This window comes from Danaus plexippus, chromosome 30, assembly GCF_018135715.1.
Source record: "Danaus plexippus chromosome 30, MEX_DaPlex, whole genome shotgun sequence".
NCBI classification, from domain to species: Eukaryota; Metazoa; Arthropoda; class Insecta; order Lepidoptera; family Nymphalidae; genus Danaus; species Danaus plexippus.
In genome coordinates, this window is record NC_083557.1 from 1,656,425 (window position 1) to 1,682,773 (window position 26,349).

A 26,349-nucleotide genomic window follows, 5' to 3' on the forward strand; every position below is an offset into this window, starting at 1 on the left:
TATAGATATACGTCATCAAATATCAATATGGCGTAGAGCGATAGAATCTCTGCCGCACTTGAGCAAAGATCAACATGTGGTCCGTGAAAGGCTGGAAAGAAAAGTGACGAAATTAAACTTACAATTGGACACCATGGTTAAGGAGAGCTACAAAAGAGTATGCCCAAAAGAGACTTTTCAGACTACGCTTAGCCAATTGAAAGACAAGGTGAAATAACTATGTAATTTCCACTACCATAAGAATTATGTATGCCTCACTTCTCTTCCTTAAACCTTGTACTAATGATAAAAATTCCTGTAATATAAATGTATGAAATTTTTTGTTGTTTCAGTACGTAGTGAGGGACAAAATGCTGTTGATAAAATCGACTATAGCCATTACCTTTGTAGTCGTTGTGTTTTTCTTACACTCCATGCCGGAATTGAGTAAGTTTGAACAAGCATATATCACTGTCACTGTAATGTCGTCTAAATAGAAAATGTCTAAAAAACGTACAACGTCATCAGAACAATATTTATGAAATTTTAGACTTGACAAATATTATGAATGAAAAAATTTTAAACTATAGCAAAAAAATTTTTTTATTACAATTTCCTTATTATTATATATTTTGTCAAATCAATGTAAACGGATAGTTGTTGAAAACCTTTCACTAGGTCATTACAATATTCACATGAATAATTAGTTATTGCATCAAATTTTTAAGTAATTTTTTATTTTCAATTTGTACTATATCCAATATCATAAAATATATTTAATGTAAAGGTAGACATATCCGATTTGATTGCTATTTAAAAAAAAGTACTTTGATTTTTTTTTCATAATTAAAATCATATTTGCAAAATTAATTAATTATCTTTTATCTTTTTAGATCGAGTATCTTTAGGATGGACAGCCCTTTTGGGAGCAATACTATTGCTGACTTTGGCTGACAGGGAAGATCTCGAGCCGATATTACACAGAGTTGAATGGTCTACTCTGTTATTTTTTGCCGCTTTATTCGTGCTTATGGAGGTCAGCCATTGTACATTTTTGTTATTAATTAATTCAACGTTATTAAATTTTATGTATAGTCCACTGAATCAGTGGATTTAGGGTTGCCTTTTTTTGAAAAATATTTTGTTTATGTATTAGCGGGTTGAATTATGCTTAAATTTTAGCTTATAAGGTCTCCTCTCCCCTTAATTAATTTATTCCCCCTAACCTAACCTAACCTAACCTAACCTAACCTAACCCTTCCTCTCGCGTGACCATGTTAAAAAAGAAGTTGCAAAAGTTTTAATACCTAGCTATATCTCGTAAATTACAAACTTTCGCAACAACATTTTACTAACGAATTAAACTATGTACAACTTAGTCTTATAATGATGTCCATGATCTGCGCCTGTACACATTCAAATTAAAATAAGTTTTTTGGATACTAAGCCTTTTTTATCACACACTAATACAGCAACCGTGATCACGATATGAGACTCATCTCATCACAGATACTTTAGCTATTATGTCAGTTTAATATATGTATATATCATGTCCATCAATGGGAATAAAAAAAAACGTGCATTTTCTTAATTCTTTCTTCTTCTTCAATCTTTTGTATTATTTGGTAATTATAAAAAATCTATTACAGGCATTATCAAAGCTTGGTCTCATCGAGTTTATTGGTGGTATCACTGAATCTTTAATACTCAAAGTAGACGAGAATGGTAGATTAGCGGTGGCCATTTTACTCCTATTGTGGGTGAGTACAATATTAACACTGGTTACTTGCATAATTTCTGGTATATTCCCTATTTTAATGGTTTTTATATTTTTAAGATATTTCTTACAAGGTCCCAGAATATATAGAGAGTACTATATATGTATAATAGTATGTTGCAAATAAATATCTCAGAACCTCTTGTTAGTTGCAAGATGTATTAATATAAGCTCTGCAAATTAAAAATGAAGCTTTACTGGAGAAAGATATCATGATGTAAATATAGTAGTCATAATAATTAATTGAAATTCTTCTATAAAACATGATATAATAATTTAAAAGTAAATAACTAATGATATTTCATTAAATTTCAAAAAGCGCTTCAGCATTAAATATCATGTAACGATTATACTGGCATGCATGAGGGACTTGATCGAGTAATCCGAGTAGGCCTTAACAACTTACGTCATGCTAAAAAAACCTTAATTAAAAAACTTATACTCCTGGAGCGATTTTAAGCAAACATACCAAAGAACCACAATAAGGAAACTAGCTTTCAAATGAAAAAAACCGCAACAAAATCGATCGATCTGTTTGGGATCTACGATGTTACGGATAGATGCGCGCGTACGCACCCGCACTCACACAAGTACACCTAGAGACAATCGCACACGCACATCTACACTCCCGAACACACACACATACTATTATTGTTGTTACAAATTTGTATTGAATAATAAAGAAAATGAAAAAAAAAAGGTACAAAATTTAAACGAAATATTTAAGGGAAAAAAAATCGTCAACTGATATGAGATACAAACCGAAGACGTCCGAAATATACGAAATATTATTTCTGTATTATTAAATTAAAAAAAATATTATTTATTTAGTATATACATTTTGGGGGTGGAAGAAACGAAAACTGAAGAAATACTAGAATGTTGTGATTAGAACACTTTATTTAAAATTATTTTTAAGGGTCAATCACCCGGTGTGATCATGTTAATTAATGTCAATAGTGAAAAATTTTCAACTTTCAAACGCATTTTCTATTAAGAAGAAATATATTAAAAGAAAAGTCATCATCATCATCATCATCAGCCTATCAGAGCCCACTGTTGAGCAAAGGCCTCTTCTCACACGGAGAAGGTTAGAGCTTTAATCACCACGCTTGCTCAAGACGGGTTGGCGATTTCATTCCTATAATTTGAAATTATAAGACCAGGTTTCCTCACGATGTGAAAGATAAGTGATTTCTATTAATTTTGCTAACGAAAATTTTCCAGGTGTCAGGTGTAACATCAGCGTTTGTCGACAACATCCCTCTCACCACGATGATGGTGCGTGTCGTCATTGCTTTAGGATCGAACCCCAATCTGAATTTACCGATAACCCCATTGATATGGTCCCTGTCGTTTGGAGCTTGTTTGGGAGGTAAGAATAAGTTAGATTGCCACTGCTGTGCCTTGTGTCAGTTAGGATGAAACAGAAATTTAACTGTAGATAATTTTTAAAGGTAAATTCTTGTATAGCATACTATATCGGAATTGAAAGACCTTACATAGAAAGCCACAATGTGGCCCACGACTGAATTTTCTTAGTAAACCAAACTAAATTCACCATATGGTTTGGATTATTTCATTGAAATAAAACTAATATTTGTCAGTTTTACTACGCGTTTATAATAATTTTCAACAACATACTGAAGACGTTACGGTTACTGTACGCCAACCGTGATAATGGAAAGACGAAATGTGAATTAACATCTTAGAACTGAATTGTTTCAGTTGTCTAAATTCCAGAAGTTTAACAATTAAATCTTCTTTGACAGCTTTTTTGTTATAACATTCCAGGTAACGGTACGTTGATTGGTGCTAGCGCCAACGTGGTGTGCGCCGGCGTCGCTGAACAGCACGGCTACCGGTTCACCTTCATGCAGTTCTTCAAAATTGGTTTCCCGGTCATGATAGGACATCTCATAGTCGCATCCGGATATCTACTCGTCTGTCACTGCGTGTTTACCTGGCATTAGGGCTTTTTATTCTGTTTGATATTATCTAATGTGTATTTTGCACGTATGAAGGCTATAAATCGCAATAATCAATCAAATTATATATATGAAACCACCAATTTATTAGTCGATGATAAAATATGATAGTCCCTAATATTGTTTATAGATTGAGTACCAAAAAAATACATAAATTTATATATACATATATAAATTTAAATCTCAAACTAAGAGATTATATATGAAAGGGTAATTTCGTAGAACCGGATATGGAAGAGCAGTTGTTCTTATTATTAAATTAACCCAAGTACCTTAAAATATTATATGTGATTTAAAAATTATGTCGTACTTAAATATCAATTTCGTTTAAATTATTTTTAATAGTATTTAATTAAGTGACCGCAAAGACAATGATGAAGACAGGGCATCGAAGCGGTCGAAACTTCGCCCTTTATTTATTTCCTTTTATAATTATTCTAATGTATTAATTTTACAAAATTTTGTAGATATCATTTTTGTTTTTGTTAGAAATTATAACTAAATAATTGATATAAAACAAACAATTATTTTTTTTTTGTAAAAACGTTAGGTTTGTGTTTGTATTTAAAATTTAGTTATAACTAGAATGTTTTAGAATCAGTATTAGACAATATGTTATGATTACAAAATAAGATTTTTTAGATATTTACACTCAGGTTTCTTAGTGTCAAAATGAGGAAACGTTGTTGGTAATTACGCCAAGACATAGATAATTCATAGGAATTTGAGTATAAATATAATTTGCTAACAAATTTATGAAACAAAATAACTTTAGCGAAAATTGTAAGAGAAAAAAATCCAGTATTGTTTTTCTAAATTTTGTACAAGGAACGTTTTATTTAAATCATTATTTTTATATCAATATACATCTTCATTTAACTTTAAGTATACTAAAACAATGAAATATATAAATTTACAAAGAAAGCTTTTAAATCCGTTTTATTTTGCTTATTCCTCTGGAAGTTATGGACTTAAAATTATTTCAAAGGGCATACAATTTTTGCTCAAAGGAACTAATATTTCCAAAACTACATATAATACTCGTATTACTGGTTAGGTTTTTGCAGATATGACCAAGTATCTTATCTAAAAAAAGTATATTAAGCAGTGAGCCCATTAGGTATATTCCTCAGTCGCCTGTTGGACAAAGGAATTAAAGCTGGAAAAAACATTCACAGATAAATACAAAGAGCTATTCTCTCGTGTGCATCCACGTCATTAATTGCAGAAGAAGGCAACGATCTCGCATTGGCAGATATCAGAATTAACACAATGTAACGAAAGTCACAGATGTCACGATTTTTTTTTATACCACGACGTTTGCGAACTCGTTTACAGCCTGCATGATGAAACTTTTTCAATAGTCCCTTGAGAAAATCTCTGCAGGGAGTTATTTCATAGCGCCAGCGTTAGTGGAGGAAATTGATCTGTTGCCGCTCAGTGATGCACGACCAATAGCTAGCCAAGGAGTGAGGATGGACACTCTGAAGATGGCGAGCGACATGTCGACATTTGGGTTGTGAATCTTTTAGCTAGATTAGGGAAACTTTTCTCTCGTTTTATGACGTTGTCAAAAACCTATGCCCACCATTTTGATCCGTTAACCAAGCAACCTCTTCTTACACTACGGAGCAATTCAAGGGTCCAAGTTCGATAGGAACATTTATTTCGTATTTTTTGGAACACTAAAAGAAACGTTGACACTTTTGTTATAAAGACCAAATACTGAATACCGGACTGTCAGGGGGGGGGAGGGACCGAATGAACTGCAACATAGAGCGTTTAGTCACCAAACCAAGACGACAACGAACACCCCTAATCACAACATCAAGTTCCTTGTCTTTCGACTCCTTCCTTAGCTGTAGAATCACCTACAGTGCAAGAAATAATACAAGCATTACTATAGTGGTTTCATTAACTTCAAGGCAATGAATTATTTTCAAAGGAAATTATTGGCTTAGGATTAAAGATGCACTTAACCTTCTAGAGTTGCAGGTAGATAAAATACTTTTTTCCCTGAAATACTTTATTTCATAAAGAATATTATTTCGTTTGAATCACCAAATTACAATTTTCGTATAAATATAACCAATGATTAGTATTAAGGATGACATAAAAAAATCTTGTATTATTTCTAATTCACATAATACTAGCAATTTATTTCCAATACTAATTTACAAAAAAAAAAGATAAAATTATGTCATCTATGAACCTGATGTTTGTTCTGTATGACAGATTATGACAAATGTGTAATGACAATTTGATTATCCCATCAAAATAAGTACGCTTGTACGGATAAAGGCCATATAAAAAAAAAAATAAGTACGTAATTGATTTCTTAAAATGTCCATAATGGTGATCGACCCACTATAAAAATGTATTTGATAAATCATCTAAATGGTTAATACTTAGAAATATCTCTTACAGAAATTTAGAAGACTAGTAGGTTCTTGTCTCAGAAAGACTCCCATTATATAATATTATTTCTATTTGTATATACACATATATATCAGTAATGTACTTGAGTGAAATATTAGTACGGAGGATAATTCTTTGCAAACTTTGATATATACTTAATTATGTTTCTTTAATATTTCGAATATATTGTTGTGTTGTGTATTTGTATTGCTTATATTAATCTGTTTGCTTCGATTTGGTGAGTTGTATGTATTTCATATTATTATGTATTTTTGTGTCATGGCGTCATTATCGTTTTTGAACAACTGACTGTCCAATTCCTGATAAATCCAATGTACATATAGCTCTGATAAAATATAAACTCCACTCAAAATATTTATGTTGCAACTTCAAAACAAATCTAATTCTGACCATCAATAATTCAAAACTTGTGCCTATCAGTCTTTCTAATTGTATGTCTATCCTATTACTCCATGTGAAGCTAATCCTTTTTGTATTGATAATAGAAATGTGTTAAAGAATCTATAATTATTAAAATTCAAGGTCATAGTCAGATTACCTCAGAGAATATCTTTGTTAGAATAACCTAGAACCTAGAAAGTATTTAATATCATCCAATATAAAACTCATTATAAAACTATGTACATAAAGGAGAAGCGGTATTATGACAAGGACAACATAATTGGGACTTACTGAACTTCTTTGACCCAAAATTAAGTTATTTTTAAAATATTAATCTAATTTTAATCTCACTACTGACTCACTCTGGCGGTATATAATAAATATTCGACATAAGTCAGCTATGATCTAATGACTGTCACTATACTATACTATCTGCAGTTTATACACAACCTTATACTAAAAAAATTTTTTCCTGAAATGAATATGGGAAATATAAAAAAATACAGATAATTATTCTTCAAAAACATTGGTTATAAAAATAAATACTCTAGTAAATAATTAACAACTTATAAAAACTCCTTTTACTATTTAGGCTGAATAAGTTTGTATATTTGAGATGAGATGATTTAAAAAAAAAGTATTGTGAATCTGAACATACAGATGTCACAAGCAGTTATCCAACTTCCAACAACATATTATTTATAAATACTTTTTATTGGATTTATTATTAATTTAAAATAAAACAACATCATTCAATAATTGTGAAAAACAATGTAATAAATAGTGTATTTATTCTAATTCTGTAAAAATAGATGCATAAATAAAAAAGATTGTTCAGAAATAAGTTTCCTAAGTGGCAACACCGGCTAAAAAATTATATTTTTATAATTTTCAAATTTTATAATAAAGTCATTGTTATGTAATCACATTTCTTAAGGTTCTCTTTATTATAGCAATGTTTTTTTTAAATTATTCATGCAAGACAAATAGTATATTGAATAAAAAAAACAATAGTGAAAAAGATGCTAGCTTAATAAACATATTAATTTGTAGAAACAAACATATTCTGTTGTTCTAAGTTGACACGACTCGGGTAGATTTTTTCACAGGTTATAAATTTCTGAAAATTGTATAGAAAAAATTCCTTTCTAATCTATGCTTCATAAATATTATATAAATAATGTCTTGACGTCTAGAGGCGAGCAGAAATCATAATAAAGATTATAATTCTATCTACGCAGTGCTTATAGGAGTGCAAAATACAAAATAAATTCAATGAATCTGTCAATAGACGCCTTAGTAAAACTGAGGACTGCTGTAATGCGACATGTGATAGATGGGCGGACAATTTTCTATCGCATGGTACGGTTGGTTGGGACTTCCCAGTCGCACATATTCACTCTCAGCAATATTTCAATTTTCAAAATTCGACAACCGTAATTCAGGACTGATTTCTCGCAGGCAACCCTATACCAGCGTTTTCATAATCAAGTAATCTTTATTTTCATTTAAATTTGATTAAATTATCAAAATGCAACTATCAGTTTACCTGTTTATATCTGGCAACCCGAGACTTACGACCGGAAAAGGAAAGGCAACCTAACGTTTGCATATTCTATGGGCTTCAGATTTTCGATTGGTATAATTTTTTTTTATAGTCAAACCGGTGACATATTAAAGAAAAAATCTTTTTTCAATTATTAATTAGTCATATCCTGGACTGAAATTCATAAGCCAACCGATATACAATATAGTTATTGTAGTTTAATGTAAAATATGTTTCATCAAATAACCATCTCCGTGAAGGTCTTTTTATATCGGAATCCTATACTAAAACAATACTTTTTTACTTTTAACTGGAACTCTATATAGTAATAAATTTTTAATTATATAAATAACTAGGTACCATCCCCGGCTTCCCACGGGCTCTTTACAAAAAATATAAAATAGCCCATTTAATTTTGAGAATTATTAAACTTATATTATGACTTTCACATGGTACGCCCGATTTAAATGATTTAAAACGTAATTTACAGATACTGATGTAAGCTTGAAAACGAAGTAATTTATTATAATAAGACTTAATACCGTATTTATGTAAATGCAAGTTTTTAAAAGTTATAAAACGAATATTGTATGTTATCCTTAAGCTATACATATGCCACCGTGGACTTTTCTGTAGACCTATATAAGATACACAATTCCACCATATATTATTTTGTTATATCTCAAAGACTTAGGGCAGCGTTTTCATTAAAAGCTCTCAGACGGCTCCTGTTTCCCCGACATCTTCAACAAATATCCTTAATATACACACAAGTAAATACAAAAACTTACCAATTATATACTAAAACCTTCCTCGAGAATCACGCTATTGAGTGGTGATAACTGTTTGATAATCGGTGCAGTAGTTTTTGCGTTTATCGCGAAGAGACAGACAGACAGATGCGGCGAGGGACTTTGTTTTATAATTTGTATTGATTGACAATTGATGAACACAAACATCTGAGTATATTTATTATAAGCGCCATCTATACTTAACATGTCTAAACAATGTATATAGAGAGCTTTATCGTGTTTCTCAACATAGTAATAAAACTGTCTTTTGCCACAACGTGCGCTGCCGTCGCTATATCCCCACTAGTATTCGACATAGTGAATATAAAACAAGTATAATGTTCAGTATCAAGGCCATAGATAATATATAGAGTAGATCAAGGAGCTGTGTTGATTGTTGTCAAATAATTTTGCAATCCCTAGATATTATTTTGGTAAGTACATTACACGTTCGCATTATGAGCTATAAATAACTACACTATTATTAGATATAACTCGAAGCAAAACATATATCGTAATGAGACCTTCAACTGAATAAATGACCATCGGAATAAATGAATAAAAGCATATCTTTATATAAACGACTGATGAGAAAATTATTAAGTTATTAAAAATGAATTTTTTAACTCCAAAAGTCTGTATCTACTTCATGAGTGACAGTTTGAGGAACATATCCGTAACAATCAACAGTTTTGGCACTTTTATTTCTAGCTTCCCACCAAAATCTTCATGATATTAATCAGATTTTTTTTTATATCTTATTGTAGGTATTCCTTAAAAATGGCTACTTTAAGTCGACATTTACCAATATAGATATCCGTATATATTTTTTTATTAGCCATCAATATCTGATATAATAATAAGTACAACAAAAGTTTGCTTACGTATCTTAAGGCGTGTGGAAACCTTGCTAACTACGTGTAGTTATTTCATATCTTAAAAAGTGTTCTTTGTATTAATTATTATACTTAATGTTCTATGTAAGTCTCTATGACTTATCTTAAATAGCACACAAATCATAACAGAATCAAATTACTAACAGACAAGTATGTTTACAAATTCTCTTTGAGGTTCTCATATCATTATTTTACTAGACTTGATAAGACAAAGTCAAGAAGAAATCATCGTATAATTTTGCATTTGTAAACATAAAACGAGTCTAAAAAAATATTATTAGTAAACTGGTAAAAAAAAAATTACTTGAGTAATAAATCCATTGGGCATAGTTGATGAACATTAAGAGGACGGAAAGGATATACCTAGATAAAAATGCTGAGCTGATTTTGATGAAACTACAAGGGTAGTGAAGCTTAAAAATCAGAGTAATAAATGGGCTCTAAATCAATTTCGAAATTCACGTGGACGTGGAAAAGCTAGTTTCTCATGTTTTCAACGCAATTTATTGAAACCTGACAATAAATGTTCCGAACCCAAATCGGGTATATGAAAAATGCAAAAATAATCATAGGAAAAAAAACATGTAGCTATGAAACGTTTGAATAATTTAAAACTAAGATTATCTTTACACTTTTGAACTACCCTCCGTTTGTCCGAGATGGAAAAATATATATTTTTTTACAATATTCTTTTATTTGAGACATTGCTAAGCATTATTACTATGAACTGTTATCTCCAAAAATACTGAAATAAAATATATTGTAGCACATTTTTTTTTTATCTTATCTATATTGGTGAGAGTGGACATTATCTTTTTATTGTATGCTTAAGTTTTAATAGTTAATTTCTAAGCTGTTTGAGAATTGTCGACTTATTTGATGGTTACAATTTTAATTGTATTTAAAACAATATTTATATTATCGTTCTAAATTCACGCTTGTTTGTATAAGTTATATTAATGGGAAGATTTGGAACTATTTTCTGTGCAAACTGTTTTCTTTCTCCTACTTCTGTTTAAGGAAATATGTCGGTTAGTACGCTTATTTCAAGTTTGCTTTGTCAAACAACACGGATATTTTCCAGTTTTCAATCATAAGCCTTCGCACAATACCCATAGTATAGAAATTGTTATACATAACAAAAATTTCAAGCCCCTGAAACTATAAGTAAAGATTGTCTTTGAAGTCGTTTTGTTAGATCGTTTTCATTGTAGAATTCTTTAAACTGATGGCAAAATCAATGAAATGAAAACTGACAACAATTTCCAAATACACGTGTCACAGACAAATAAAAGACTATCTGCATGTCCTTTCCCTTGCAGCCTCGTATGTTTTTGGCAGCTCCCCTTTTCTTCTTGGCCTTATTGTGATAGTTTCTCTATCACCTCTTTTCAAACATGGTCAGCTTTCCGCTGGTGTTTGTTACGACGTTCTCATTAATTCTAGATTCTCCTCCTCCTAAATCTAGATTTAACATTATTCTGCAATTAATTTTGGTGAACTGGGAATAACTTTCTCTAACATGATGCTAGTCTAATCGACTGGCTAGATGTAATAAATGAAATTTCAATCTAAAGAAGGGTTGAAATCTTTAATAATTTGTTGAGTAGTCAGTGTGACTCTATTGGCCCTATTAATCTAAAATACCTTCCTCCTAACATACGATATTAAAGAACGTATGTCACGGAAGAACGGATATAAAGCGAAATTAAAATTAGATGATTTGGAACACAATTGTTGTAAATTCAAGAAATTCATAAATCGCTACATTATACTTTAAAAAATACAATTCCGTTTAGTATGACAACTCTGCTAAAACAAGAAGTTTATCAAACATTTTGGTGTTGTTAAATCAGATTTTAAAACTATAGACAATATCTACTAGCACTCTCCCCCCCCTCCTCTAGTCTCTACCACTACTCTTCCTTGAAGATAGTAAAAATTTAATATTTGCATAACCCACTAACTTTTGATTTCATTCTCATGTTACTCTGACACTGAATGTGATCTTAAAAATAGCGTCTCTATAACTTCGAATGCTGTAAGTGCAGGTGGAACTAGCTGTAACATCAGAATCCTTATCTTGGATATTATAGCTCCTATCCTCTTTATTCATTAAATATTGGACCCTTTCTTGCCAAATTCGCGAAATTTAAAAAAATGCACAATCATTTCTCCGTCCAAGAAACCCAAAAAATTTGTTTGTGGTAATTTATGTAGTTTGTGGTAATTTAGGTACTTCCGTTTTGCCCATCGTTCCAAACGTCTAGGGAAGTATAAGACGTCTGAACTTGAAGTTGTTTCAGTCTATACATATTACACTAATGGATGGAATGGAACTTAGGTCTTAAATGATTGCGACATTTTCTTTTAAAATTCACTATATTATATTATCACATTATCTTCTTACCACAATTGACTACGCTGAAGCTAGCTTCAACAGATCTTAACACACGGGAGCGTTTCCAGAATATGCTCAAATACTTCATATCCAGCTTTAAAAAAAGACCCCATATGTATCGGAATTTTATAACAAAATCAAGTGGTTTTAATCCCAGCCGAGATTAATAAAATCTTTCTCATTCATACTGTGTGTTATTCGGTCCTAAGTCATGTTTTGACCTTAAGAAAAATTTTGAGACTTACGTTTGCCAGAGGTCTTAAGAGATTTGCTCTTGGTCATTTTTTCCAGTCCAGTTCAGTAGACAAAATTCAGTAAACAGTATTTTATAATTCAAGACCTTTTATTGTGGAACACTTTGATTGCATCAATTCGACTGTCTAAATATTTGAGGTGTTCGTGAATGAATATCTACTATCTTAAGCTAAGAACACAATTTGGTATCATTCTCAATAATATTGTATTATTTTTTATTTATGTCCTGTCGTATTATGTCGCGGTGGCCTGGAGGTTAAAGGACCGCCTCTCACACGTGAGGGCGCGGGTTCGAAACCTGGCAAGTACGATGTGATCTATTCCGAGTCATATGTACTTTCTAAGAGTATTTAGACACCACTGATGGACGGTGAAGGAAAACATCGTGAGGAAACCTAGTCTTATAATTTCAAATTATAAGATTGAAATCGCCAGCCCGTCTTGAGCAAGCGTGGTGATTAATGCTCTAACCTTCTCCATGTGAGAAAAGCCCTTTGCTCAGCAGTGGGCTCCGATAGGCTAATGATGGTGATGATGATGATTTTTTAGTTTTTGTTTGCTAAAAGGTAATTATACATTTATCTATTATTCTATACCTGTAATGAGCATTTACATGCAATTTACTCGAGGTATTATAGTTCTCTCTAAAATCGTCTCCCAGCTTACATAATCCAGATAAATATTCTCTGGCTCTAAATGATGTGGTATAAATAATGATTAAGGCAATAAAACCGCTTATCTTCCTTAACATAGTAGGATATGTGTTCAACAAAGAATATTATAGATATACATACCTATTTATATATAACTGACTTTAGACTATAGTTTAAATCGTGCTTACCATTTCATCGGTGTGAGCCATCAGAAACATATGTTATACGTCAGTGAAGTCATTAACACTGAATTATGATGACAGCCATAACATTGAACTGATTAGAACAGATTATATAAAAAGATTAGTTCAAACACCGCCTTCACCGTGCTAGTGACATTGGCAGAATATAATTGACACATTTTGCAAGGTTTTTTTTTTATATCGATTTTTTGACGATCATTTTTTTCAGACTTTTACTTGCTATTGTAATTAAATTGAGTTATTATACTTAAATGGGGCATTTATAATTTTTTTTGTTTATGAAAAGACTATATTTTAAGGTTTTCCTTAGTACTTAAAACTTCTTTAACATGTTAACGTCTTTGAAACATGATTCATAATATGTTATTTTTAAGATATGTTGCGTATAAGCACATACTTATATGTATGTGCTAAATATTTTAACAATATATCTATATTATATTCTTAAATACTCAGTAGGTGCTTTTAATAATATTTTTAAAATGGTAACACTGTCATTTTAAATACAAATATATATTATTATTTTATACATATTATTATTAGTGTTTCACGTTTTTTAGACGTAATTTTTTTCCGTGGAATCCAAAGTGGTTTTTTTTAATTTAATAATAACAAAAACTTTATTGTATCCTCACTATCAGGTTTTGAAAGTTGGAAATGTTTGACTAAGATGGAAAAAATTCTGAGAGCTTTTAATGGAAAAAGGAAGGATTTAAACAAAAACCAAGCTTTAAACTGGAGTACATATTCCCTGGTGTCATGTCCGGAGTTGACACCAGATACTCTTCAGTCCTGGCTGGCGTTGCCGGATGAGGTGAAAAACGACCCATCTTTAGAGCAAATCCGAAGGAAAGTTGAGGAGATTGGTAAGCTTTTATATATTTTACAAAATCTAGGACTTTTCTATAGATAAAAAAGTAGATTTTTGACAAAAAAATTTTGCATAAATTCTAACCGTCTTCTTCGATACAGATATCATATTGACAGTGTATTTATATTTAGATGTTAATCTAGTAACGGTTGATATGAAGACGATTTTGCCGATTTTGATATTATTGTATAAATATATTATTCTAAAGATTTATTTTTGATACAATTTATTAAGGAAATGTAAGGAAAATATAAAAAAAAAAAATATTGATTAGACAACGCTCCGTCGCTCCATAAAACAAGCAATTAATTTATTGGACATTAATTAATGACGTAATTTTTTTTTTCAACTTAATTTAATAATATTACTGGAATTTTTGGAAAAGTGAAAGTTATTTTTGCGTGTTTTGTTTCCGAAATTTAATTTTACTACAGTTTTAATTTGCAACCCTTATAATTAGTATTTTACTATTTTAGGCCATTAAAAAATGTACTTTATAGTATTGGGAGATGCTTTTTACATTCTATGAAATAAAAATGACCATAAAAACGTAAAAATTAACGTTTTAAACTAAGAAGTTCCTAACTCAGCTGTGTTTGTGATTCTTTTACTCCTTCAATACGGGCAATTTTCAAAAAAAAAAAATTTAAATCAAAAGGGCATTGACCTGACATATTTTCTTTATTACAATATTAGGATCTGATGAAAGGGTCCTCAACAAATCGAATATAATCTGATAGAGATGATAATTATCTCAGAGTCACAGACAACAGTTAGGCCTCAATAATTGATAAACATTCAAGACTACTTTAGCAAGTCAAATCTTTATGATGTCATGTGATTGTATAGATATGCGAAAATCTTGAACCGCCTTATTTGGAGTGAGGTTACACATATGATTAACATATTTTTTATTTGTCAATGCTGTGTCAAGAAGAGACACGTGAAAGACCAAATTTAGACATTAAAATGGGATATTAAATATTGATTTATTAAATACTCTTTATCCTTGAAATACTGAGAGCTATCCTGGTGTTGGCTTCAGTTTGTCCTGTACAATCCAATTTGTAATCGAATATTTTTGTAAGCTTTATATTATTGTAATAAATAATTTCTATAGAAAATGACGAAATATAAATTGGACTGAATATATATGTGGATATAATTTTATTTGTGGTACTGGGTACATCACTACACATTACTAACTGACAGGTGTCAAAAACGCAAACTGTAAGCCGCCGGTCTATATCGATGACAGACGTTGGAACTGTTACAATATTTCCAGTTCTTTTTAAATATTTTTTTCCCTAATTGCAATGAATTTAAATATAAAAAAATTGCAAAATGTTTCCTCTCATAATTACGAAGTTTTCATCGTTCAGGAAAGATCGTTTTAAGTCTGTATAGACAATAATCATAACTATTTTAGGTTACAAATAAGTCTATTAATTAAATAATTATTATATATAATTTAATTGATATTTTTGGCTTAAATTTAGCTTAAATAAATATCTATTAGCAATAATTCTCTGCTTCTACTTTGAATGTTTAACGAAAAAAATATTTAAAGCTAAGTATTTTAATAGCGTAATGTATTTAACAAAAACAGATGCTTCGGATGAAAACCAGGAGCTTCTGAGGACAAAACCTCAGCATCATGACGCGTCGGTGCATATTATTCATGAAGATGGAGGTAATGAGGAAGAAATGGATGATTCAGTTTCGAAAAACAATTATAAAGAAAAGTAAGTAATTTTGTGATGCACGAATTGTATCATTAATAATAATTATCAAATAAGGAGAATAGATTAAAAAAAATACACAAATATATTTGTTTTTATATGCCTAAGTTATTCATACACACACACACACCCACACACAAACACACACATATTTATAACTTTGTGTGTGTTATTTTGCAATTTCTATTCTAAACTAGCATTATATTACTTCAACCTGTCAACCGGGGAATTCCCTTTTAAATTATGCAACATACACCGGGCGTGTATTGCGTCGCTAGGACATGTCAATGTCATTTCGTATTTTTATTTATTCATACAATAAACGAAAACCTATTAAATATATTTTGTTTATTAATATTTTTAAACTACAAAAGAAAACAAAGAATTAAAAGCGAGTAAACAAAACAGAATTACACAATATGTACACAGATAAAAAAATTCAGAACTCTTTCTGTGTTATATATTTTAAAACAATTATTAAGGATCAAATGATGTAATTTATTGTTTTTAAGTAGTTATTGAAGTTGTTCTGTTACTGGAGTTGTTCTGATATTATTTATAGAATCGTTGATTCGTTATAATATTTATTGATTGGTTTTTTTAATGCCGTGTAAATAAAGAGTACCTAATTTGATTTTTTCCTTAGTCAAATATCTTTTGAACTGTCTACATACGAAGCTCAATAGTTTTACATTAAAAAATCTTCTCACGTTAGTATCAACGTATTGAATGAAAAACACTTAACCCTTCGTGTGTAGCGTCTTGCAAACTTGTGTAAAACATAGGTACATCCCTTAATATTTTTTGCAGCACAAACGAGAGAGAAAATAAAACGAGCACGCCGAGGGTACGTTAAAATCATGAGATAAATTAATTTTTTTGTCAGTTGTTATTTTATTTTCTATTTTTAGATCAAAAAAGCTAAATATTACATAAAAATGACAATGTTAATAGGATGCTGGGTATTCTTTACGGTCATATTTCTAACGTATAATGAAAATCTTGAAGTATTTAGGAATACAGCGATCGTTGGAGGGGATGATAAACGTGAGTGACGTCATTGGAAATTTTGAAACAAATATATTATACATAGTTTATTTAAAAATTTACTAAAATCGGTTTAGATTTTTGAATTCATGACGTTTATTATGTTGCGTTGGAATTTTATATTTTAAGCAGACCTTTGTTTGGGCATTAATTACGTTGTAAATGCGAATGATTTAATTTACTTATAAGCTTTGCGTTATAATAACTAGAGTTATTTCGTGGTTTTTAGAAAAATTATAACATAAAATTTATGCTTCGAAAAAATTATAAAAAAAATACTATTTTATACCAGCTATCTTTACCGAATTTTTATTGTTTTCCTAGCTGGTTTCAGGTTTAATCTCTCAAACTATTCTACCAACCAGAGAAAGTTTCACACAAATCGATATAGCCATCGCAAAAATGTAACTAGAAAGATATCAAATCGAAATTATTTAAAAGCTTCTAAGCTATTTGCAAATAAATAAAATTTCTCGAAAAACAGACTGTTTCGCACGGACAGACAAGTACATTTTTATTATATCATTCTAGATTATCCTTTAGAAGTTTCCGGTGACAGAATACAAGTACAATTATCTGGTCCATTCTACTCCGAACAGGAAGAGAGGATATATGGTTCCAACCTGACGTCATTCCTTATGATCTGGATAGTATGCTATGAAGGTGGATTAACTGAGGTATATGAAACATGGTGTTACAAGTGGCGCCATCTGTGCCTTATTATAATATACTATAATCCTTAGAATTATATTTATGACTGATCATAATTAATCATAACACTGAACCATTGTGATTTTGTAATGGCAACATTTAAGTATCATTGTATTTGAAAACTATGAATACTCGCTTTAGACATTCTGTAGGACATTACTGGAAGTGACGCTGAACATTAGACATCAAGACTGAAACTGTACCTCGAACAATATACTGTCACTTTATTTATTTGACATTTGATGATATTAATCAATTTAATTCGATGTTATATTTTTGATAATTATTGCTTATATATCTAGACCATTTCCTGTACTGTTTTAACCAGGTGTATTAATTTCTATTATTCCATTTTGTAATTTACGTATAAACTGAACCTAAATTGTTTTTAAGCAAAATTTTTTTTGCAATAACTAAGAGCTGTAAATTAACTACGTTACAAAAAATTATTACGTTCTTCAATATTTCTAACAGACATTGCTCATCCTAACCAACCTATTCTTGTTGTTATTTTTAAACGTAATTTAAATATTCCATTCCAATTTATAAATTCCATTCCAATTTAAATATTCCATTCCAATTTATAAATTCCATTCCAATTTAAATATTCCATTCCATTTTAAATATTCCATTCCTTTTTAAAAATTAAAGTCCATTTTCCAGGAATCCAAACCATGGCGGATTGTTTTGGAAAACGATACGGATTTAAACAAAGGCGAGCTCAGATCCAGAGTATTTGATGTGAAGTCCAACTGTTCTATCCGTATGCGGACCGATGCAAATCTATTGCCTTTCAAACTGTCGTATAAAGAGAGTACATTGGATAGTACTGCGATAGTATATGCCTTTGTATTGCTATGTGGTCTATATATTCTGATAATTTTTGAGGTAATTCAAATAAATTTCGATATTTTATTGTTTGTCAAGTAGAAATATTTGAACAGATTTGAATTTTACTTTTTTCTGGAATCACACTGAAATAGCTCCGAAGATTAATCTCGGTTATTGACATAAAGATGGATAAAAAAAATTATAATATTTTAAATCTATGCTAGTTTTGTCTAGAAAAATATTGTTATGTAACACATGAAATAAAAAGACTATTAATATTAGGAGCGTAAAAGTATGTAATACTTATTTGAATTAAATCCATCACACAGATTTAAAATCTGCTTTTAACGACGGTGTAATTAATGAAAGATATCATCTTAGTCACTTGTACGTCATATCAGTTAATCTTGTTTTAGTTACGTTACACAGATAATAGATGGCGCTAGCGGGCACTCACCATATTTATTTTAAGACACTTTTTATTATTTACATATATATATTTAAACGAAACTAATATTTACGAATTACTACGCGTATTTTATTATTTTTGAAAACGATAACCTTCCCCCGTTTCACATGCAGGTTATCAATAGAACAGTGGCAGCTATAATTATATCAACCAGCTCGTTGGCGACCCTCGCGTTAGTCGGTGAACGCCCCTCCCTTCCGGAGCTGATCTCGTGGCTGGATGTGGAAACGCTCTTATTGCTCTTCAGCATGATGATCCTCGTCGCTATCGTCGCGGAAACCGGCCTATTCGATTATTTGGCGGTTTTTATTTTTGAGGTATTCTTACTACTTTGATGACGTCTCGGATGTATTGACTTCCATATGTAATAAAATAAATTATTTTAAATTATGTTTCGTTCATAGAAACGTTTATCATTTAGTTTTTCTTTCAGCTCTTAATGTCATTTTAATTGTTTTTTTTTTTAAATGAGTTTTTTATCTTTACGTAATCTATATTTAAAAAAAAATCGGCAATACCTTCATATTCCTATTGTTATAGTCCTAGTAAAGACTAAAGTATGAGTAAAAGAAGCTTAATGGTTTGATTATTAAAAGTATAGGTTACTTTACAAAACAATACAAAGACAATGAGAGGATTAGGTTGTAGAGAGACTTGGCTGTTATGCCTCTAGCTCCCGCTTCAATCGCGTATTAATATACAACGAACCTATTCCTAGTGAGGTCGTTAGTGAGCTTGTAATTGGTATTAATTAAGTATGTGTAAATTTTAGATGACGAAGGGCAAACTGTGGCCCTTGATCTATCTTCTTTGCATCATCACAGCTGTCTTCTCCACCTTTTTGGACAACGTCACAACGATTCTACTGATTTCTCCAGTCACAATCAGGTAAGTACTTGAGTTATTAAGGAATGCACTTAATAGATTTCTTTATTGTAATATTCTACAATGTATAATTTTATTTAATTATTATGTAGAATCAAAATGCAATCCTAACAGAACATATACTGAAGTTTGTTCCAAAACAGATGAAAAAAATTCAAGATATCAAACACGTCTACCCTCTTTTTTATGTCGTCTGTCGCAATAATTTGTAATAGATTACTATTGAAATAAAGAAAATATAAAGAATTAAAACAGAGGTGCGATTATATTTACGTAAATACTTAGTGTACGCTTAAGTTTTTCTAGATATAATTCTTCTTAAACAAAAACATCGTAATTCTAGAATATGTGAAGTTATGGATCTAGATCCGGTTCCTATCTTGATGCTGATGGCAATATATAGTAACATTGGTGGCACTGCGACTCCTGTTGGTGATCCACCCAATGTTATTGTGGCATCTAATAAAGCTGTCGTACAGGCGGTAAGTGTTGGTATATAGATAGTAAGCATAGCTATATTTGCAGTAAGAAAAGGCATACTGACGATAATCATGAAAATAGACTGTAATTAATTTGTAGTAAGTATAAATTAATGTTTGTAAATAACCTTATCAATAATTTACAGAAAGTACTCGGAAAGTTAAATTTTTAATTTAAACTACCCATTTAATATAAAAATAACAACAAATTTATGTGATTTATTTGCCAACAATCGGTCGATTTTATTGAATTTTAATCTTTTTTAGGGCATAAATTTCACTAATTTCACAGCACATATGTCACTGGGTATCCTAATGGTTTTCATACAGACGTCACTACAGGTGAAATTTATGTTCAGGGACACGAATAGGCTTAGGATAAGAATGCCTAAGGAAATACGAGGTAATATTAATAGAAAAAAGGTTTCTGAGATTTAATCTATATATGTTTGTATTTTATTTAAAAAATAATTATATATATATGGGTGTGAAATAGAATCAAAATTTTTTTATTATTTGAAGATCTTCGTCGTCTAATTTCGATTTGGCGCCGCGCGGCCGATTCCTTGCCACATTCGAGCGACGGGGTTAACGCGGTACGAGAGAGACTCGAGAGGAAAATAAAGAAATTGACGCAGAATTTAAACAGATTTATGAAAGAGAGCAGCAAACGTGCGTGCTCTAAAGAAACTTTCGTGACCACGTTAGAAGAATTAAAAGCTAAGGTAGGAACAATCATACGATATAAAAATACCGTACGTATTTATTGTCATTGGCTAAAATAAAATTCCTGGTTGCCTAAAGGTTAAAGCCCGCCTCTCACTCATGAGGGTGCGGGTTCGAAACCTGGCAAGTACCAATGTGATCTTTGCCGAGTCATATGTACTTTCTAAGAGTATTTAGACACCACTGACGGACGGTGAAAGAAAACATCGTGAGGAAACCTGGTCTTATAATTTCAAATTATAAGATTGAAATCGCCAATCCGCCTTGAGCGAGCGAGGTGATTAATGCCTTCAAATCAAAACCTTCTCCATGTGAGAAAAGGCTTTTGCTCAGCAGCCTACTATAGGCTTATGTTGGTGGTGAAAAATACGGTATCTGTTACATAATTTTCGTATAGATTTCAAGTAATCAATGTGAGACTCTTTTTATTTTGATATTCATCATTAAGATATTTTAATTTTAAATACGAAAATAAAATGACTTGTCATTTGTTATGACAATTATAAATCGTCAGTTTAAACATTAATTTTAAAAAAAATAATAAAGAACTTGCAAACTATCTGTAATTAGTATCATTGTAACTGGTACTAAGGATACTACCCTCTGATTCCTTATATTATTTTCAGTATAAAATACGTGACAGAAATCTTTTAATGAAATCGTCCGTGGCAATAGCTTTCGTAGTGATTGTGTTTTTCATGCACTCCATACCAGAACTCAGTAAGTAACATATGATCTTATATTATTACCATCTACACATAAATTACTTACAGTACATATTAGTATATAATTTTTCCGTATTTTAAACATTATAAAACTGGAAAAACCGAAAAGCTTTCACCCAAAATTCCCAAATATCAGAAATGGAGACCGAAATTAAAAAAAATAAGTTTTTAAATAAATATCATGTTTTATTACAAAATAAATACAACTTATATTTAAATTGTTGTAAAGTTAATCATTAAAATACGTAAAAAAGGTCTAAAACTGCTTTATTATTAAAATGATTATTGAATTTTGGTATAAGTATCTAACTTTCTATCAGATCGCGTGTCTTTGGGTATGACCGCTCTGCTAGGAGCCATTTTGCTGCTAACTCTGGCTGATAGATCTGATCTAGAGCCAATACTTCACAGAGTAGAGTGGTCTACATTATTGTTTTTTGCAGCACTTTTTGTTCTTATGGAGGTAAGTGCCGTATTCATTATAATATGTCAGAATCCTTAGAATTATTTTTCTGATTGATTATAATTAATCATAATACTGAACCATTGTGATTTTGTAATGGCAACATTTAAGTATCATTTTATTTGAGGCTCAAAAGGACTCGTATCCAGAGCCGTAAAAACATTTACAAAAAGAAAATTGTATTTGAAAGCTACGAATACTGGCTTCAGTCATTCTATAGGACATTACTGGAAGTGACGCTGAACATTCAACATCAAGACTGAAACTGTATTTCGACCAATACATTATTTAAGTATCTTCCTGGTCAATATTCCTACACTTATAACGTCACAAAAAATGTTGTTTTTTGACTTTTCTAACACGTGTATTATAATTTTTACTGTAATTTAAGCAACGTTTTTGGTGTTGAGTTACTTTCAAAGTAAGTCAGTTTAAAACATTAAAGTGCTGTATAGGACTGGAGTTCAGCGACTTGGGTTAAGGGTTACTCATTCATTCATTTTGCTGGATGCCTGAATTATATATTAAACAAACAATTGTTAAAACTATAAACTATTTAGGATCAAAGTTTATCAAAAACAGCTGAAGAATTGCTTTGTCGTCCGTAAACATATAAAAAAAATACGCCTTAATCTTACTAACAGAGTCTTTTACTTTGATTATGTATACAATGTGACTTTACCGAATTTCTAGGCCCTATCAAAACTTGGTCTTATCTCATTCATCGGAGGACTGTTGGAGCAACTCATCTTCAAAGTGGATGAAAACTACAGAATGGGTGTATCTTTAATGCTTATATTGTGGGTAGGTTGACATTTATAGTACTAATACTGTAATATATAATATGAAAGACTTTCATTGGATAATAATTATGTTGTACTGCATTTTCATATAGATAGAATAATCATTTATTATCGAAAATAATTTTCTACGATTAATCTCCCTTATAGACGTATTTAGACTATAAAAGAATATGCTGTTGTAAATTTAATGACTTCTATCACTAGGGAGGTAAAAAGTTCGATAAATACAAAGAAAAAATGTCTGAAACGATACTTTGTCAACGAACATCAATATGGTTCATGACCAACAATGCCCCAATAACATTATATATATATATATATATATTCTTTACAATGAAGGCTTCCGGAGCTATATCAGCTTTCGTGGACAACATTCCTCTAACAACGATGATGATACGAGTTGTTGTGGCCATTGGAAACAACCCTGCCTTGAATCTTCCCATGGGACCGCTTATTTGGGCATTACTCTTTGGAGCCTGTCTCGGTGGTAAATATAACATTTGTATGATATATACTATCTAAGTTATAGTGGCTTAGTACAAAAGCAAATTCTTACTTGAATTTATCCTAATGGTCTAAGTGCGAATGGAGTTATAGTTATTTCCATGGTATAATAAGACACTTTTTTACGTATAAATTCGTTTTACTATTGATGATTTTGATGACAATTCTCTTACGAACAAATATCGTTAGCTTTTGTCGTTGAGATGACACGTCTATTATGAACAAATAACATTAGCACTTGACAACAAATACAATTTTTTTATGCTAAGGCTTCATTCGCACTGGAATAGTGGAATATTTTGCCAAATTATAAGAATTTAAACTTGGTTGTAAGGGAGTGTGACTTCCAGGTAACGGCACGTTGATTGGTGCTAGCGCCAACGTCGTGTGCGCGGGCGTCGCTGAACAGCACGGCTATCGGTTCACCTTCATGCAGTTCTTCAAAATAGGTTTCCCCATCATGATAGGACATCTGTGTGTATCTTCTGTCTACCTTCTGATATGTCACTGTGTTTTTGAATGGCATTGATCTGATATTTTATTGTTTTACAAATGTAATTATATTTTTTTGATACAAGTTAATTTTTATGGCGTTATTCGTGTTGTTAAATGGGGAGAATAAGATAGAGAATGAGAGAGAAAAGAAGATAAGAGATGAAAATTAGATAGAGAAAAAGTTTATTTAAGGCTAATGTCAGCAGTTATGTACATAAAAAGGATCTTATCTAAACTCCTATGCTATGCTATCATCTCTTATTTTTCATCTCACGTCTTTTCTGCCCAACACATTGTTTGTATTTTTTACTTGCCTTATTCCTGTTTTGCGATATTTAGGCAATTCTTTGGTTAAAGGAAATAATTTTTTTAATAATTTTGGTTCCAAGCCTATTCAATGCTCGGCGGAGACCCGAGTTTATCTTCATCCAATTGATATTGATTTTTGTTTTTCTCACTGAATTTAAAATATCTGTCTGTGAGTGAAGCTTTGTGAGTAGGCCGTTAACTTCGATGTTGGCTTGAAAGTTTACCAAATTTCCAACCATGTTAAACTGTTTAATCCACTCGGTTAATGGAAACTCATCACTTCAAATTCCAGCTTGTAGAAAAGTGCTTGCATAGTTGTCATATTTATAGGGATATGACAACTATGCAAGCACTCTTAGCACAAATAAGTTACGAAGCGCAATGTGTTGATAGCAATACATTTCGCTTCCCAACTTATTTCTCCATGGTTGATATGATGATATAGCGTGAATTGAAAATAAGTTTCCTCCATATAGTAAGATTCTGTACATATTTTTTAGATACTGATGGATATTTGTGATTTTTTTTTTTTAATAAGTTTTCGAAAATTATGTCTTATCTGTTTCTATTACGTCAGCAAAATATTTTTTGTTTGAATAAAGAATGGATTTAGAATAGCTGTTTTATGGTATGATTGCTGGCGTGTAACTTGGCAAAGACATATAGTTAGGTCATATATAATGTTAGCTTCCGAGTACTTTGTGAGCAATTAAATTTGACCCATTGTTTTTGCTACTGCTACGTGGTTTAGTTATTGATAAACATCAAGTCACCACTTTTGTTCCGCAAAGTGTGAATGGGCAAACTTATCCCCACTACGCATAAATATGGACAAAATACAAGCCGACAACTATATATAATTTTAGTTACAGCGACAATTCAGAATCCCCCCGGGAATAATTATTTCCCATTTCTCGTGTTCAATTTTCATATTTTTTTTTATTTTCGTGTTTTTCATTGCATATCTCATGTAAGCACAACACATTAATGTTTTAAGGGTCATAATACATAATATAGTAATAATATTTGTCATATAGTAATATTATTTGTTAATTTCTGTGGTAAGCGAGAACAAAATTAATGATATGATCTTATTTTTTTGCTAAATGTATTCATCTCTCTCTTTCTCCCTCTCTCTCGCTCTCATGAAACGCCCCTTAGCCAAATCTTGGACTACCCGCATCAAATGTACTAGCTGGATATGTTACCAATTTTTCTGCCCAATATTATTAGATGCGTCCAATTTGTGTTTTTCAGAGCTCTCAGAGTTTCATATATTTATAGGAATAATTTAATTATTTTTTATAAATAATATTTTTTTTAATTCCTTATTATACCAGAATCATAATTTAAGTTGATTAAGTCAATTTTATATATAACTAATACAATAAAACATAGACAGCTTTGTATGGTTTTTATTTCACTCTTTTCGATACATAAAATAAATTTCTCACAGTTAAAGTAAAATTATTATAAATACGCTTAAGATAATCATGTGACGCGGAAATAAATGAGGACGTTCTCTGCAAACGCAGTCTGTGGTCAAGAACGAACGAGTCAGGGTTCTGGTGCGTCAGTCAGTTACATTATTTGTGACATAGTATTTTGATAATTTTGTATATTTTGTAAATACTCTCAATGGACGGCGAACAAGCCATGAGCTTACATTCTTTACTTAACCTTAATCATAAGTAACACGAGATATATATATAGATATATATATATACATATATATATATATGTATATATGTATTTATGTAATATATATAGATATATATATCTATGAAAATCTATATCTACCTTACAAAACTAATAAATACATGTTACGTTAAAATCAGCGTTATTTCGTTAGTTGTATGTGATTAATGTTTTGTACTTAATTATAAGAATGATTTTTACCAACAAAAATATAAGGTCAAAGGAAAATGTATTGTGATGGCTTCATATGTATAAGTTAATTTTTTTTCCTATATACATTTA

The 26,349-nt window shown here is 30.7% G+C and overlaps 2 protein-coding genes across 5 annotated transcripts in view; both read left to right on the top strand.

Moving 5' to 3' along the window:
• LOC116776570 (P protein) overlaps window positions 1–4,668 on the top strand; it is a 36,706-nt gene extending 32,038 nt beyond the window's left edge. For all 3 annotated transcript variants that reach the window (XM_032669789.2, XM_032669784.2, XM_032669785.2), the window contains exons 12-17: window positions 6–208; window positions 333–426; window positions 873–1,015; window positions 1,629–1,739; window positions 2,984–3,131; window positions 3,551–4,668. In XM_032669789.2, coding sequence (XP_032525680.2) covers window positions 6–208; window positions 333–426; window positions 873–1,015; window positions 1,629–1,739; window positions 2,984–3,131; window positions 3,551–3,729 — 878 coding nt within the window. In that variant the 3' untranslated portion in view covers window positions 3,730–4,668. The remainder of the gene's footprint in view (window positions 1–5; window positions 209–332; window positions 427–872; window positions 1,016–1,628; window positions 1,740–2,983; window positions 3,132–3,550) is intronic.
• A 1,296-nt stretch (window positions 4,669–5,964) lies between these two features.
• LOC116776492 (P protein-like) lies at window positions 5,965–25,774 on the top strand. 2 transcript variants are annotated; one of them, XM_061525660.1, is made up of 17 exons: window positions 5,965–6,400; window positions 13,951–14,175; window positions 15,790–15,925; window positions 16,733–16,769; window positions 16,834–16,969; window positions 17,501–17,646; window positions 18,344–18,568; window positions 19,094–19,297; window positions 19,753–19,868; window positions 20,209–20,347; window positions 20,612–20,747; window positions 20,867–21,069; window positions 21,697–21,790; window positions 22,116–22,258; window positions 22,952–23,062; window positions 23,401–23,548; window positions 23,916–25,774. In XM_061525660.1, the coding sequence occupies exons 2-17, from the start codon at window positions 13,980–13,982 to the stop codon at window positions 24,092–24,094; spliced, it is 2,349 nt and encodes a 782-aa protein (XP_061381644.1). In that variant the 5' UTR covers window positions 5,965–6,400; window positions 13,951–13,979; the 3' UTR covers window positions 24,095–25,774. The 2 variants fall into 2 exon arrangements, with proteins under 2 accessions (XP_061381644.1, XP_061381643.1); XM_061525659.1 differs by lacking the exon at window positions 5,965–6,400 and adding an exon at window positions 9,186–9,335.
• The last annotated feature ends 575 nt before the right edge of the window (window positions 25,775–26,349 follow it).

Bases quoted from the DNA above. Each gene is read 5' to 3' on its own strand.
- LOC116776492 (XM_061525660.1), top strand. From the start codon at position 13,980: ATGGAAAAAATTCTGAGAGCTTTTAATGGAAAAAGGAAGGATTTAAAC. The intron at 23,063-23,400 runs GTAGGTTGACAT...TTTACAATGAAG, and splicing joins CTTTAATGCTTATATTGTGG to GCTTCCGGAGCTATATCAGC. The intron at 23,549-23,915 runs GTAAATATAACA...TGTGACTTCCAG, and splicing joins CTTTGGAGCCTGTCTCGGTG to GTAACGGCACGTTGATTGGT.